Here is a 16299-nt window from a genome sequence, read left to right as displayed (position 1 = left end):
CGGGTCGGCGCAAGGATATGTGTTGATAAGATTTCGCGTTGTACATCATGTGCCCACCGATAAAGTTTCGTGTTACTGACCAATAAGGTTTTACGATGCAGTCCAATTAATGAGAGGGTGTGCGCTACAGCCAAGTGATGTTTGATAGTACTCTTAATTCACAATTAGTGCATATCATACTTGCAATTAATGAAGTTACATCAAATGGCACATATCTGTGTAATATCAATTATGCAGCTTCATTATGGTACCAAAGCGTATACAAACATTGTATATTACAGTTACTGCATATTTGCTCTCAAATTTTCGCTCTCTTTTATAACTTTCTTCCTTTGGAACGTAACTTGCTGTACGACTTCGGTAGCTAATGGTATTCAGTACGATACTCTCCCTTCTATGACTGAATACCCTTGGTTAGCCAAGTTAATCAGCCACTTTCGCTAGCCAAGTGTAATCAGTACGATACCCTCGCTTCTATGACTGAATACCTTTGGTTAGCCAAAGGGTACTCAGTGCGATACTCTCCGTAGTACGACTTTCGCTAGCCAAGGGTACTCAGTACGATACCCTCCCTAGTACGACTTTCGCTAGCCAGCCAAGGGTACTCAGTACGATACTCTCCGTAGTACGACTTTCGCTAGCCAAGGGTACTCAGTACGATACTCTCCGTAGTACGACTTTCGCTAGCCAAGGGTACTCAGTACGATACTCTCCGTAGTACGACTTTCGCTAGCCAAGGGTACTCAGTGCGATACTCTCCGTAGTACGACTTTCGCTAGCCAAGGGTACTCAGTACGATACTCTCCGTAGTACGACTTTCGCTAGCCAAGGGTACTCAGTGCGATACTCTCCGTAGTACGACTTTCGCTAGCCAAGGGTACTCAGTACGATACTCTCCGTAGTACGACTTTCGCTAGCCAAGGGTACTCAGTACGATACTTCTCCGTAGTACGACTCTCCGTAGTACGACTTTCGCTAGCCAAGGGTACTCAGTGCGATACTCTCCGTAGTACGACTTTCGCTAGCCAAGGGTACTCAGTACGATACCCTCCCTAGTACGACTTTCGCTAGCCAAGGGTACTCAGTACGATACCCTCCCTAGTACGACTTTCGCTAGCCAAGGGTACTCAGTGCGATACTCTCCGTAGTACGACTTTCGCTAGCCAAGGGTACTCAGTGCGATACTCTCTCCTAGTACGACTTTCGCTAGCCAAGGGTACTCAGTACGATACCCTCCCTAGTACGACTTTCGCTAGCCAAGGGTACTCAGTGCGATACTCTCCGTAGTACGACTTTCGCTAGCCAAGGGTACTCAGTGCGATACTCTCCGTAGTACGACTTTCGCTAGATTTTATTAATTCAATTATTTTTTCAGAAGATGATGATGAGTGTGTAGTATTAATGGTAAGTTAATAACTTTTGCGACTCTGCAAAATTACTGATCTCGCTTTACATTTACATTTTAGAATTAAAAGCCGTTTCGGAAAGGTAGCTGGCCTTTAATAAGAATATTTTTCCGTTGCGTTTTGATAACAAACCATTAGCACTGTAGTATAATCATCGCAACAATAATTCCACGTAATAGTTCTGAGAAAGAGATCATTGGCTGCCATTGCTTATACATGTACCTGTATTCCTTCATACATGTAAATTCTAAACATTTTTGCGCCATAAAAAACCTAGTTATATACCAAAGTATTCAACTATTGTCACGTCACTAATATCATTATATGCACATTTCACGTCATGTTCACTGAATAGTGTATACATGTTATTCTATTTATTTAATCTTCCATTTTGTCTTCATAATGGAGGAAATAACGAGGGCAATAAGCCTACAACTTGGGGAAATAAAAATACATGGATTGTGTTGCGAATTATTCACATTGACACCGCCGTAAGTTCAAGTTGATTTAGTGTACTGTAATAACCTCTTCATATTCAACCAGATATAAAAAAATCAATAAATTACGACAACTGTACTGTGATGCCTGTATTTATCAATTTTTATGGGATTGAGTGCGTGAGTGAAGCTTGATGATAGATGATGCATGATTATGATATGAGTACATGTGAGTGAAAGCTATAGTGATGCTGTTTGATAATGGAGTGAGTGGTGAGTGGTGAGTGGTGAGTGAAGCTATAGTGATGTTGTTTATTGAGTGGTGAGTGAAGCTATAGTGATGCTGTTTATTGAGTGGTGAGTGAAGCTATAGTGATGCTGTTTATTGAGTGGTGAGTGAAGCTATAGTGATGCTGTTTATTGAGTGGTGAGTGAAGCTATAGTGATGCTGTTTATTGAGTGGTGAGTGAAGCTATAGTGATGTTGTTTATTGAGTGGTGAGTGAAGCTATAGTGATGTTGTTTATTGAGTGGTGAGTGAAGCTATAGTGATGCTGTTTATTATGAGAGTGTGTGAGTGAAGCTATAGTGATGCTGTTTATTGATGTGGTGAGTGAAGCTATAGTGATGTGTTTATTGAGTGGTGAGTGAAGCTATAGTGATGTTGTTTATTGAGTTGAGTTGAAGCTATAGTGAGTGTTGTTTATTGAGTTGAGTGAGTGAAGCTATAGTGATGCTGTTTATTGAGTGTGAGTGAAGCTATAGTGATGTTGTTTATTGAGTGGTGAGTGAAGCTATAGTGATGCTGTTTATTGAGTGGTGAGTGAAGCTATAGTGATGCTGTTTATTGAGTGGTGAGTGAAGCTATAGTGATGTGATGATGTGTTTATTGAGTTGTGAGTGAAGCTATAGTGATGCTGTTTATTGAGTGGTGAGTGAAGCTATAGTGATGCTGTTTATTGAGTGGTGAGTGAAGCTATAGTGATGCTGTTTATTGAGTTGTGAGTGAAGCTATAGTGATGCTGTTTATTGAGTGGTGAGTGAAGCTATAGTGATGCTGTTTATTGAGTGGTGAGTGAAGCTATAGTGATGCTGTTTATTGAGTGGTGAGTGAAGCTATAGTGATGCTGTTTATTGAGTGGTGAGTGAAGCTATAGTGATGCTGTTTATTGAGTGGTGAGTGAAGCTATAGTGATGCTGTTTATTGAGTGGTGAGTGAAGCTATAGTGATGTTGTTTATTGAGTGGTGAGTGAAGCTATAGTGATGTTGTTTATTGAGTTGTGAGTGAAGCTATAGTGATGCTGTTTATTGAGTGGTGAGTGAAGCTATAGTGATGCTGTTTATTGAGTGTGAGTGAAGCTATAGTGATGTTGTTTATTGAGTGGTGAGTGAAGCTATAGTGATGTTGTTTATTGAGTTGTGAGTGAAGCTATAGTGATGCTGTTTATTGAGTGGTGAGTGAAGCTATAGTGATGCTGTTTATTGAGTGGTGAGTGAAGCTGTTTATTGAGTGTGAGTGAAGCTATAGTGATGCTGTTTATTGAGTGGTGAGTGAAGCTATAGTGATGTTGTTTATTGAGTGGTGAGTGAAGCTATAGTGATGAGTGTGAGTGAAGCTATAGTGATGCTGTTTATTGAGTGGTGAGTGAAGCTATAGTGATGCTGTTTATTGAGTTGTGAGTGAAGCTATAGTGATGCTGTTTATTGAGTGGTGAGTGAAGCTATAGTGATGCTGTTTATTGAGTGGTGAGTGAAGCTATAGTGATGCTGTTTATTGAGTTGTGAGTGAAGCTATAGTTGATGCTGTTTATTGAGTGGTGAGTGAAGCTATAGTGATGCTGTTTATTGAGTGGTGAGGTGAAGCTATAGTGATGCTGTTTATTGAGTGTGAGTGAAGCTATAGTGATGCTGTTTATTGAGTGGTGAGTGAAGCTATAGTGATGCTGTTTATTGAGTGGTGAGTGAAGCTATAGTGATGCTGTTTATTGAGTGGTGAGTGAAGCTATAGTGATGCTGTTTATTGAGTGGTGAGTGAAGCTATAGTGATGTTGTTTATTGAGTTGTGAGTGAAGCTATAGTGATGCTGTTTATTGAGTGGTGAGTGAAGCTATAGTGATGCTGTTTATTGAGTTGTGAGTGAAGCTATAGTGATGTTGTTTATTGAGTGGTGAGTGAAGCTATAGTGATGTTGTTTATTGAGTGGTGAGTGAAGCTATAGTGATGCTGTTTATTAGTGGTGAGTGAAGCTATAGTGATGTGTTTATTGAGTGGTGAGTGAAGCTATAGTGATGTGTTTATTGAGTGGTGAGTGAAGCTATAGTGATGTGTTTATTGAGTGGTGAGTGAAGCTATAGTGATGCTGTTTATTGAGTTGTGAGTGAAGCTATAGTGATGCTGTTTATTGAGTTGTGAGTGAAGCTATAGTGATGCTGTTTATTGAGTTGTGAGTGAAGCTATAGTGATGTTGTTTATTGAGTTGTGAGTGAAGCTATAGTGATGCTGTTTATTGAGTTGTGAGTGAAGCTATAGTGATGCTGTTTATTGAGTGGTGAGTGAAGCTATAGTGATGCTGTTTATTGAGTGGTGAGTGAAGCTATAGTGATGCTGTTTATTGAGTGGTGAGTGAAGCTATAGTGATGTTGTTTATTGAGTGGTGAGTGAAGCTATAGTGATGTTGTTTATTGATTGAGTGATGTTGAGTGAAGCTATAGTGATGATGCTGTTTATTGAGTGGTGAGTGAAGCTATAGTGATGTTGTTTATTGAGTGGTGAGTGAAGCTATAGTGATGCTGTTTATTGAGTGGTGAGTGAAGCTATAGTGATGTTGTTTATTGAGTGGTGAGTGAAGCTATAGTGATGCTGTTTATTGAGTGGTGAGTGAAGCTATAGTGATGCTGTTTATTGAGTGGTGAGTGAAGCTATAGTGATGTTGTTTATTGAGTGGTGAGTGAAGCTATAGTGATGCTGTTTATTGAGTGGTGAGTGAAGCTATAGTGATGCTGTTTATTGAGTGGTGAGTGAAGCTATAGTGATGCTGTTTATTGAGTTGTGAGTGAAGCTATAGTGATGCTGTTTATTGAGTGGTGAGTGAAGCTATAGTGATGCTGTTTAATTGAGTGGTGAGTGAAGCTATAGTGATGTTGTTTATTGAGTGTGTGAGTGAAGCTATAGTGATGCTGTTTATTGAGTGGTGAGTGAAGCTATAGTGATGTGTTTATATTGAGTGGTGTGAGTGAAGCTATAGTGATGTTGTTTATTGAGTTGTGAGTGAAGCTATAGTGATGTGTGTTATTGAGTGGTGAGTGAAGCTATAGTGATGTTGTTTATTGAGTGTGAGTGAAGCTATAGTGATGTGTTTATTGAGTGGTGAGTGAAGCTATAGTAGATGTTGTTTAGTTGAGTGGTGAGTGAAGCTATAGTGATGTGTTTATTGAGTGGTGAGTGAAGCTATAGTGATGTGTTTATTGATTGAAGCTATAGTGATGTTGTTTATTGAGTGGTGAGTGAAGCTATATGTGATGTTGTTTATGAGTGGTGAGTGAAGCTATAGTGATGTTGTTTATTGAGTGGTGAGTGAAGCTATAGTGATGTTGTTTATTGAGTTGTGAGTGAAGCTATAGTGATGCTGTTTATTGAGTTGTGAGTGAAGCTATAGTGATGCTGTTTATTGAGTGGTGAGTGAAGCTATAGTGATGTTGTTTATTGAGTGGTGAGTGAAGCTATAGTGATGTTGTTTATTGAGTGGTGAGTGAAGCTATAGTGATGTGTTTATTGAGTGGTGAGTGAAGCTATAGTGATGCTGTTTATTGAGTGGTGAGTGAAGCTATAGTGATGTTTTATTGAGTGGTGAGTGAAGCTATAGTGATGTTGTTTATTGAGTGGTGAGTGAAGCTATAGTGATGTTGTTTATTGAGTGGTGAGTGAAGCTATAGTGATGTTGTTTATTGAGTGGTGAGTGAAGCTATAGTGATGTTGTTTATTGAGTGGTGAGTGAAGCTATAGTGATGCTGTTTATTGAGTGGTGAGTGAAGCTATAGTGATGTTGTTTATTGAGTGGTGAGTGAAGCTATAGTGATGTTGTTTATTGAGTGGTGAGTGAAGCTATAGTGATGTTGTTTATTGAGTGGTGAAGCTGATGCTATAGTGAGTGCTAAGTTTATTTATGAGTTGTGAGTGAAGCTATAGTGATGTTGTTTATTGAGTGAAGTGAGTGAAGCTATAGTGATGCTGTTTATTGAGTGGTGAGTGAAGCTATAGTGATGTTGTTTATTGAGTGGTGAGTGAAGCTATAGTGATGCTGTTTATTGAGTGGTGAGTGAAGCTATAGTGATGCTGTTTATTGAGTGGTGAGTGAAGCTATAGTGATGCTGTTTATTGAGTGGTGAGTGAAGCTATAGTGATGCTGTTTATTGAGTGGTGAGTGAAGCTATAGTGATGCTGTTTATTGAGTGGTGAGTGAAGCTATAGTGATGCTGTTTATTGAGTGGTGAGTGAAGCTATAGTGATGCTGTTTATTGAGTGGTGAGTGAAGCTATAGTGATGCTGTTTATTGAGTGGTGAGTGAAGCTATAGTGATGTGTTTATTGAGTGTGTTGAAGTATGCTGTTTATTGATGGTGAGTGAAGCTATAGTGATGCTGTTATTGAGTGGAGTGAAGCTTAGTGATGTGTTTATTGAGTGGTGAGTGAAGCTATAGTGATGCTGTTTATTGAGTGGTGAGTGAAGCTATAGTGATGCTGTTTATTGAGTGGTGAGTGAAGCTATAGTGATGCTGTTTATTGAGTGGTGAGTGAAGCTATAGTAATGCTGTTTATTGAGTGGTGAGAATGATAATCAACTATAGTTTGCTACTGTTGTATTAATTACTGAATAACATTGTATTTTGAGTTGGTATATGTATGATGATGATGATTAATGAAGATGATAAATGATTTGTGTGCTGGTATCCGATGTTACTTTTATATATTAAAAAAAATTATGAAAAATCAAAAAGAAAATACAGAAAAAACAAGTTACGACAAAAGACTTCATGTAGGGCTAGTTTGGTCGCTTTTTGGGCCCCAAATCCATGAAATTTTCGAAACTGTTATTTAGTGATTAATTTGTTGCATTTTTAATATTTATTACATCTCTTATTCAACTATCATGACCGTTTTTCTAATTTTGCAGATGTAGTTGCAATGGTAACCATCCAAAATACGCATAAATTATAAAATTAAGAATTTTGGACACTTTTTGGTCATTTTACCATGTTTTTGTTAACATACATGTACAAGTATTTATGTGAATATCTACATGTACTTGCATGGTTATCAATGTTGTTTGTTCGTTTGTTGTTGTTTTTTTTTCTGGGTTTTTTTTTAGAGTCTAACGTGACTCTACCCAAATTGGTACACTTATTGAAGATGATTGTTGAAATTTTCAAACGTGTGCTTCAATCCAATCTTTTAAAATTCCACGAATAGATACCTTCAGTTTTAATTTCATGATTTGATTACTTGTCAGCAGTGTATATTTATAAATAAAGGGCTTTTATATCCTGTCCAGCCCTGTGTTTCAGCAGGTTGGAGTACCCCAATTGGTACACCTAAGTTTGATTTGATCAGTAAAAAATGTCTAGAACGAAAAAAAATGTTTGAATTAATTTAAGGAAAGTTCTATCTTTTTAAGTTTATTTAAGTCACTAATCTGTCAAAAATATTATATTCAGCAATTTCTTTTCTTGTTTTAAAATATGTGGTATCATTATTTTCATGTTTAATTATAGAAAATAAGTAACAGGAACAAATCTGACACATGTAGAATGTCACAGTTACAAATTAAATGTACTTTCATGCACCTTAACTTTTATTCGGGCTGTTATCGTCAGTTTAGATTGTCAACTGAAAATCTTTGATTGTCAACTGAAAATCTTAGATTGTCAACTGAAAATCCTAATCCTGCTTCACGTTAAAAATGTACCGATTTGGGTAGCGTCACGTTATAGGGAATCATGTGAAAAATGAGCCCAATCGGCTTTCGTAATCACGCCATTTCATTATATTAACGTCATTGTACCCAAATTGATACACTGATTGAAAAAATACCTAAAACATTTGTGTTGTTAAAGTTTACCTCATTTCTCAGTGGTGATACCAAAGATGCATCATTTATTGATAATTACGCTTCGTTTTATGTAACTATTTTTGTTATTTTCTCTGAAAGATAACTTTGAAATTGATAACTCTGTCTGAAACGTGTTAATCCCTAGAAATGTGGCCGTGCGACAATTACTAGTTGTACTATAATAGTGTTTTTTCAAAGCGTAAGGCCTTCTCAAAGAAAATTTTCTTAAATAATGAAATTTAAGATATAAACACTTAACAGAAATAGATAAAATATAGTTGCCACACATTATTTTTTTATTTAGTCACGTGCAAATTGCTCTTTGTATAGCGTTATTTCTCCATCTTAATTTTTACTAAAACTGTTACTAGATTCAGGTATTTTGTAACTTGATTGATTCATAATTATGTTTGTAGTTTTTTTACATTGAATTTTTTTACAATCATTAAAAATAATTGATAGTGGTCTTTTGACATACACACCACATTGGAACTATATAAGCCTATGTGAATGCCACAGAAAACTGAATTTAAATCATTGAAATATCACACAAGTCATTACGTGGTGTTACAGAGTACCAAATTAGCACAGGTACTGTTGTGAAAACACTTGTACAATTTTTACAGTAAAATGCATAACTGTATTCAGTATAACTTGTTATAATAAATGCAACAACGTCCCCTTTATAAAGTAAAATCACAAAAATCTATATAAATTGAATTTTCTTAATTTTATACATTTTTTCTCGCTGGGTATCAATTTGGGTACACATCATGTGACAAAACTAGAAATTTCGAGACATGATATTAATCGTTCTAACAATAAAAATAAGCACTGTAATAAGAAAAACAAAGCATCAAAATAAAGTTTGTATGCTCTTTTTGAAAACAAAACAGAAAAAAAGTGAAGCATACCAAACAACAAATGTCATATAAGAGAAATCTACGTGTATTGGTATCAATTTGGGTACATTATCTATGTTGACAGGCAGATGAACCCTCTGTTTATAAATAGGCATTTTCCTAGCTAACTATTGTTGCACCAACACAAAGTTTAAACATTATATCATGGTTTGGTGTGACCAAAAAGACATGAGCACATACAGAGGCACATCTGCCGATCGTAAAAATGGTTGAGTTGCCAATCTCCCTAATATATGTTTCTGATAAAACCGGCACAGAATAATGTGTTTTGTACACAAACAAAAAAATAGTCTACTGCTGTTTTGTATAATGGTTAAAGGGAAATAACTCGCGATTGTTAAAAAGGGTAAATGGTAGAGTAAGCGACATTTTACTCAAACATTTAAAATACAAGTTTGTCTAGATCACATATAAACTCAAAATTTGATATCTTATTTTTTATTACATTTTACCAACAATCTTCATACTAGAAATTATTATTATTTTCTTTATTTTTCATGTACCTAAGCGAAAATACGAAACTAAGGAGTTGCACTTTTCAAAAATTTGTCAACAAATACGGTAAGCTAACATCACTGTGTGTAGCAATTGTTTTAGTTTTTGGTTATTTTACAGGATATTGTTATGTCATTATTTATTGATATAATAAGTAAGGTGTGTGTTATAATTGCATGCATTCGTTTTTAGGCGTTTGAATGCTGGATTTCTTTGCAAACCTACGTTCTGTTTTGCGTGGTTCGTGTCTGTGCTTGTCGACAAAAAGTACGAATCATGGAATATCCTATATTTTGCATACGTTACTGTATCACAGTTTCTCGTGATTGACGAAAGGCAAAATAATTTCATATATTTACGTAGTCAATATTGATTTGTAGCAAATCAATCCACACAATCGATACGTATACTCTAATGTTCTGTTCAAATTGGCCCGAGATATTCTGACACAAGCTACACAATAATTACTCCATCAACGTTAGAGCCTACTGAAGTATAGCACGACGAGACACTAGTACTTTTGATCAAGGATTTAAAAGATTATTAAGTCGTGTTGATATTGCCCACCAGAAGTTCCTCGATACCGACGGTAATATTGTATATAATTATCAGGTTACACATTAATTTTGTAAAGGTAATGTAACTGTTAAAACATCTACAAGTTATAGGTGTCAAGGCATCAGACTGTCGTGTTGTGTACATTTTAGTTTAAAATCGAAAATGGCCCAGTCAATATACGTTTACATGCATACAGACAGGTATGTAATGTGTGAATGCATATATATAAAGACAAAGCTATACTGTAATAATTATGATTTTGCTTTCCTTCCAGATATGGCATTCTATCCTATACAAAATCAACTGCAGTTTAATCTAGATGTTCCCAGTAATGTACAGAACATGGCCTTCAAATTTCACCGACCAAACCCCATAGTGATTGATAAAGGGGGAGGCCCTCCAGGTGTAGTTTTCCCGGTCAGTCATGCTGGAGTTCACGGTCACCCTAACCCAGATGTGTCTGGAGGGTTAAACTTGTCCTCCATGTCGGAGGATAGAATGTCCATAGCTATGAGGTTGGCTCAGAGGGATATACGCAAGAAAAAGGAGGAAGAAAATATGAGGAAACAACTTGGGAAAACCAGAACAAGGTCACGCTCCCCTTCTCCAAAAACCTATGGAAAAACAAAAGTGATTAGGGATCGAGCCTCCAGGGATAGGATGCGTCGTCAACCAGTGAAAAGCAAAACAAATATAAAGATAAAAGAGCATGACAGGAATCGTAGTCCAAAGAATGCCAAAACACAGACTCCTCCAAGACTGTCTCGACCAGGGGGAGGCCGAGTACCAGACATGGCCATGCCAGGTATATATGATACATTGTGCTAACCATATTCATGTCACAGTCAATACAGGTGTTCATATTTATTATTGTCATCTGTTATTAGATTTCAATAATACAGATGTTAAGGCATTAAAAAGAACAAGATCTACAAGTAGCTAATAAACAATTCATAATTATAAAGTTCAACTTTTGTTTAATCAAACAGATAAAAAAAATGATAATTGTAAGCCCTGTTTTATAGTATATATTTACCAAGAACACAAATTGTCAAAATGCCATTATAGTATTTATTGCATATCTTTGGGCAGATGATATTCTAATAAAATGCATACCAGCTGCAATGTGGTTTATTTGTATCACAGGTTTACGACGCGCAAAAAAAAAGTATTTTTAGTATTTTTTTAGTATTTTTTTTGCGCATCGTAAACCTGTGTTTGTATGTAGGTATTAAATTATTTTACATTTTATTAGTACAATGTATATATATATATATATATATACATACAAAACACATACAAAATGCTATATGCAATATGTACTTGTAATGAAAAACTCATATATTATTTCACCTTCAAAAGTTTTAACAACCTGAAATCATTCTGTAAATCTTTTTTCTCAGTATCATCACAGTCACCACCATCAAGAGACACAGACTTTAAGCTCTATCCTATTCCCCGTACAGCTCCGTCTAACCAACCGGAGAAAGAGATAGAGAGACTACAGCACGAGATGGAGGGATATCTACAACAAATACAGATAATAGAACAGAGGGCAATGAGTGGTAATGCTTTCTATGACAATCTGAATCATAATCAGGTTAACAGCTAGTTACTGCATTTCTTCTCTGCAAAGTTACAAAGTTATCTGCCCTTGCTTGTAGGTATTGATTATGACATTATCACTTGTGAGCGAATATTACGTCGTTTTCCCTTAACAATGTGAAGCTATGCTAAAAAAGACATGATGTAACAATCAATACCTACATATATGGGCAGGTAACCTAAATGCAAATTCAGGATATAAATTAATAAAGTAGTAGGGAATTAAAATTCTCAATCTTGTTGAGGAATATACATGTATCATTGTTATGTTAAACACTTGGGATTTCTAGGAACAAGTAACTTCTCTTTAGGTTTAGTTTTACGCTCTAGCTAACGTAGGCTGAGATTCAGGGTATGAAAATGATTATATATAATTACTCTCCTGCTGATGCTATACTGCTGTATAAACCTTTACTTATCACAGAATAATTTATGCATTACCATAAAATGTAAACCAAACAGATTATGGTCTTTATCACAAATGATGACCAAGTACCTGTGTACCTTTCATCTAATTGTTGTTTCATAAACTGTTTGTTATTTCTCATGCCAGATCAAGACATGTCCTTCTTACAACCATCCTCCAAACAACGCCCGAAGGATGGGTACCTTGAGGTGGAGGAGGGAGCGCAGCGAAAGCATGTACGCATGGAAGAGCTGGCAACTCGAACTTCCCGTCAGCTCTACATGCTACGACAGCAGGTCCGTGAGTTACAGAACGAATGTATCCGCCTCGGTCCAGAGAAGATAAAACATACAAAGAAGGTAGGGAATACTGTACTAGACTAAATTGTGGTGGCAACACATATGCATTGCATCCTATTTCACATTGACATTCGTCAAGCAATTTGTACATATGAAATATATATAGTATATGAAACATGAGAACCTTTAATTTCATTATTTCAAAAGGGAATTTGTTAATATAAGAAAATGTGACTGTCATATACTATCCTACTTTCATTTCAATTTCATTAGGCCTATAGAAAAGTTTCTACATATAACATGATAATTGCTGGCCCTTCTTAAACAAATCATTATCAGACTTGTGATTTTTCCTTCAGAGTCGTAGTTCTGCCAGACTTGCGGCAGCTCACCGTGGAGCTATACGGGCGATCCAGTCCTTCGTTGCTAACCTACCCCATACAGACCTAAGTGGAGGTCTGCCTGCTACCTACCATGAACTGGCCCTCCTCATTAGACAAATGACACTTCTCAGTAACCAGATGGCCTCGGAACAGTCCAGTGTACAGGCCGACCTACTTAAGATGCTGGACAAGGTCGATGTAAGTTTAGAAGTAACCTTGGTGATACCTGCTTTTTTATGACTTTTTGTGTGTTATAAAAAGTATTTATATTCATGAATATCTTGCTTATTAGTGTATGATTAAAATTTATTTTCCGTAATATCATAGTTATTTGTTACTTATAAAATAAAAATGTAGATTACATACATGTATGTTATGAAGATTTCTATTCCTAATGTTGCATGTCCTGATAGAAAATATTTTACAAAATTAATTGACACTACAACTATTACAGTGCTTTGTTGATTTAAATCATTCAATTTTTTGTTCTAATTTCGGAATATAACTCGCAGTATTATAATTAGATGTTAAGTAATATGCATATGTTTCAAAAATCCTATACCAAGCCCTGTATTCATCCAGTTAATTTTCTTTCGTTTAAGGATCTAAACAAAGCATGGTGCAAAGACTTACCTGAGAAGGAGGTCGCCAAACCTGTTGTTACCAAGATAAAGGAACCTCCTCGTGGTCCTTTTACTCGTCAAGACCCCCCACAGAGGGGTCGTCCAGTGCAGAGAAGAGATGTGGGCAAAGAGAACAAACCTATGAAAGGTCTTTACTCTTCACCTTGATTTTGTTTCTTGTTTTCTATTGAATGCAGTTGGTAGATGAAATATGATTTTCGGTATGATAAACCCAGATATATAATAATTTCACTATGTTTACCCCAGTAGTAGACATCAGGACAAAAGTTTTAATGGTGAACACCATTAGGGTCAGGTGTCTGTATTGACCTGAATATTTGTTATTATGTGGATATAATTTAACCACACATAGATTAAAACTTCATTGATACTATCCCATTAAGTTTTAATTGTGTTTATTTTGCCTTTAGGAATTATCAAACCATCTACGGCAGGATCGAGAAAAGTTGAGAAACCTAGAAAAGGTGAGAAGCAGCTCACCTGAATGACCAGAATGATTTCTTATACAGAGTACAGTCAATACACTGAAATAACCTTTTACAGCTACTAAAATTTAGTGCCACAATATACTGATAAGTATTCTTATAGAACAGAAAATGAAAAATGTAAAATTAATCTAAACTGTCGATACCTACTGTATGAGCATATACTTCATATCAGAACTGAATAGAACTTGTATTTGAGTGAACTAGATATGCTGTATCTAGATCTTAAAAAAAAGTATTGCCTAAGATTAAATCAATCTATCAAAAAGAAAACATTCCACTATGTTAAGGTCTATACTAAATATTGAAGTGTATTAAATGTGAAATGTTCTGGTGCACTCAGGGTCAACATTGATTTACATATTTTTATTTACCTATAAAATTAATTGGTTTTTAACTTTAATTTATATTCATAACTTTACTAGTGGTGATGGAAGGGACACCTGAAAGGAACTTATTAATTGGTTTTTAACTTAAACAAATGTTCATAACTTTACTAGTTGTAATGGAGGGGACACCAGATAGGAAAGCGGCCATGAGAGCTGGTATCGCCGCCCTGGTGGAGGCAGGAGAGCTAAAGAGAGGCAAAGCTGGAATGGCTTGGGAAGTCTCGGGGCACCAACCATCACAGGCCCCGGCTAAAAGTCTCATCTTACCAGGCAAACTACAGGTAGGCATTCATGTTTGTGTTTGTTAATGTAAGTACTGAAAGCTGTCATGTGTTCCTATAGTTTATATCTGGGACAAAGAAGTAATTCTAACCGTTTTATTGTTTTAATTTTAATTCTAACTGGAGTCCACTTTCCTATGAAGTTGAATGTGCCATATTTTTCATGTATTAAGTAAAAATTACTTACATTTTGAGAATTACAATACTTACAATGTATATATTTGAATTTTACAAAGCTAATTTTAAAATCGCTTAAAATGCATTTTGGCAGTACATGTAATGTGATCTACAATTTCATTTCACATTACAGTGGAACTTACTTGATACAAACTCGGATAATTCGACAACCCGGTTTAATACGAAGTACTATGCCGGTCCCGGCCGAATTCCTTCTTTATCTTTGTTTAACAAACTTGGAAAATTCTAATACGGAAAACTCAAAAAATTTGGATGATACGAAGTAAATTTTTGGTCCGAATGACAAAAATCATACATTAGATATTCGTATAACACGAATTGAGATTTTTTTGGACACCGAGATCGCTGAAATGCCGATATCTTTTTAAAATTTTTCTGTAACACGGCATTTCAAAAGCCGCTTACAACTACAAAACATGGAAAAACTGTTTAATGTTTAGCAATGAACCTAAGTTATATTATATCAACAATCGTCAGCGATAATCAGTTGTAAAGTTGAAGTACATAATCATTACTTACATAAACATTACCCTGACTGAAATGGCGACATCATAAAAACAGGTCTCTCGCGATCCGCCGCCTATCACATATGTATGGTGTGGTCACTCGGACGGAACTAACGTTAATCTCTAGCCACCTGGCACTGTGTTTCAAATGCAATCACAACTTGAAGCGTATACGATCACTGTTTTTATAGAGCAATGCTACAATTATAGGTGTGAATAATGTTAGCGCTTTGAACTTTTTACTCGGCAAAATAGACTTAACACCATTCACCAGACACCATCGTTTGATCATGAGTTGACATGCGCAGAATTACTTTCTACGTAACTTCCTATGAACAATGTGTCTCAGTTACGTAAGTTATTTGTGACTGCAGTTGTAAATCGATATTTTGGATTTATTTCGCTTTTATTGTTATAATTTTGCAATCACCATCGACGATTTTTATATCTTTCTTGCTCACATGTTTTACGACTCAGAACAAGTAGATCTATTACCATGTAAAGAGATTGTCGGTAGACTTAATTGAGAACTCGCTTAATTTGAACACTCGGATAACTCGAAGTTTTATTTCGGTCCCTTCGAGTTCGTATTAACCGATTTCCACTGTATTGTTTTTTACATTGTTATTTATAAAATTTTGTAAATTTATTACTGCAGGTTTATTTTTGTCTTAACAAAATAAGGCATACAAATCCCAATAATTATATATGAATTGTAAATGTCAGCTCATTGCAGTATTCACTTTAGAAGTATAATATATCCCACTATGGATATGACTTCCTATAAGAGATTATCTGCTGATTCAATCTGACATGGTCTTGTGTTTGCAGGAGAAGAGAGCTCGTGCCCAAAGGGCTACCGTCCAAGTGAATGCTGACTGTCACTTTGCCGATCCCACAGTCTCATCAAACCTCAAGTCTGTGACTCCTCAGCGTAACCTTGTCGTGGAAAGATCCTTTTCTGCTCCCCCTACTCCATCCAGGTAAATATGTACATATGTTGGGCATTTTTTCTTCAGAAATTTAAAATCTTTTAATCATAAAAGAGACCAGTAAATCCTATGTGGAAAATTTATTTTAGTCGTCAAGTTAGTGTCACCTCCCCTTTCACAGTGGGTAAATGATACACAGCGAGTAGTTTGAAATTTCATACCAAATAAAAAGATATCTATTTTGAAT

At 35.9% G+C, this 16299-nt stretch overlaps 1 protein-coding gene across 2 annotated transcripts in view; it reads left to right on the top strand.

Annotated features, from left to right (window-relative positions):
- Positions 1–9341: 9341 nt before the first annotated feature.
- LOC138331725 (protein moonraker-like) overlaps positions 9342–16299 on the top strand; it is a 42654-nt gene continuing 35696 nt past the window's right edge. Inside the window, exons 1-9 of one of the 2 annotated variants that reach the window (XM_069279477.1) lie at positions 9342–9432; positions 10199–10729; positions 11328–11489; positions 12083–12294; positions 12594–12815; positions 13220–13388; positions 13672–13725; positions 14247–14416; positions 15952–16103. In XM_069279477.1, coding sequence (XP_069135578.1) covers positions 9369–9432; positions 10199–10729; positions 11328–11489; positions 12083–12294; positions 12594–12815; positions 13220–13388; positions 13672–13725; positions 14247–14416; positions 15952–16103 — 1736 coding nt within the window. In that variant the 5' untranslated portion in view covers positions 9342–9368. Of the gene's footprint in view, positions 9433–9855; positions 9956–10198; positions 10730–11327; positions 11490–12082; positions 12295–12593; positions 12816–13219; positions 13389–13671; positions 13726–14246; positions 14417–15951; positions 16104–16299 lie in introns of those variants that run through there. The other variant, XM_069279478.1, reaches the window with a different exon arrangement.

The sequence above is a fragment of the Argopecten irradians genome, chromosome 9 (genome assembly GCF_041381155.1).
Source record: "Argopecten irradians isolate NY chromosome 9, Ai_NY, whole genome shotgun sequence".
NCBI lineage: Eukaryota > Metazoa > Mollusca > Bivalvia > Pectinida > Pectinidae > Argopecten > Argopecten irradians.
The sequence above is the reverse complement of the archived record's forward strand: the minus strand, read 5'-3'. Positions and strand labels throughout refer to the sequence as shown.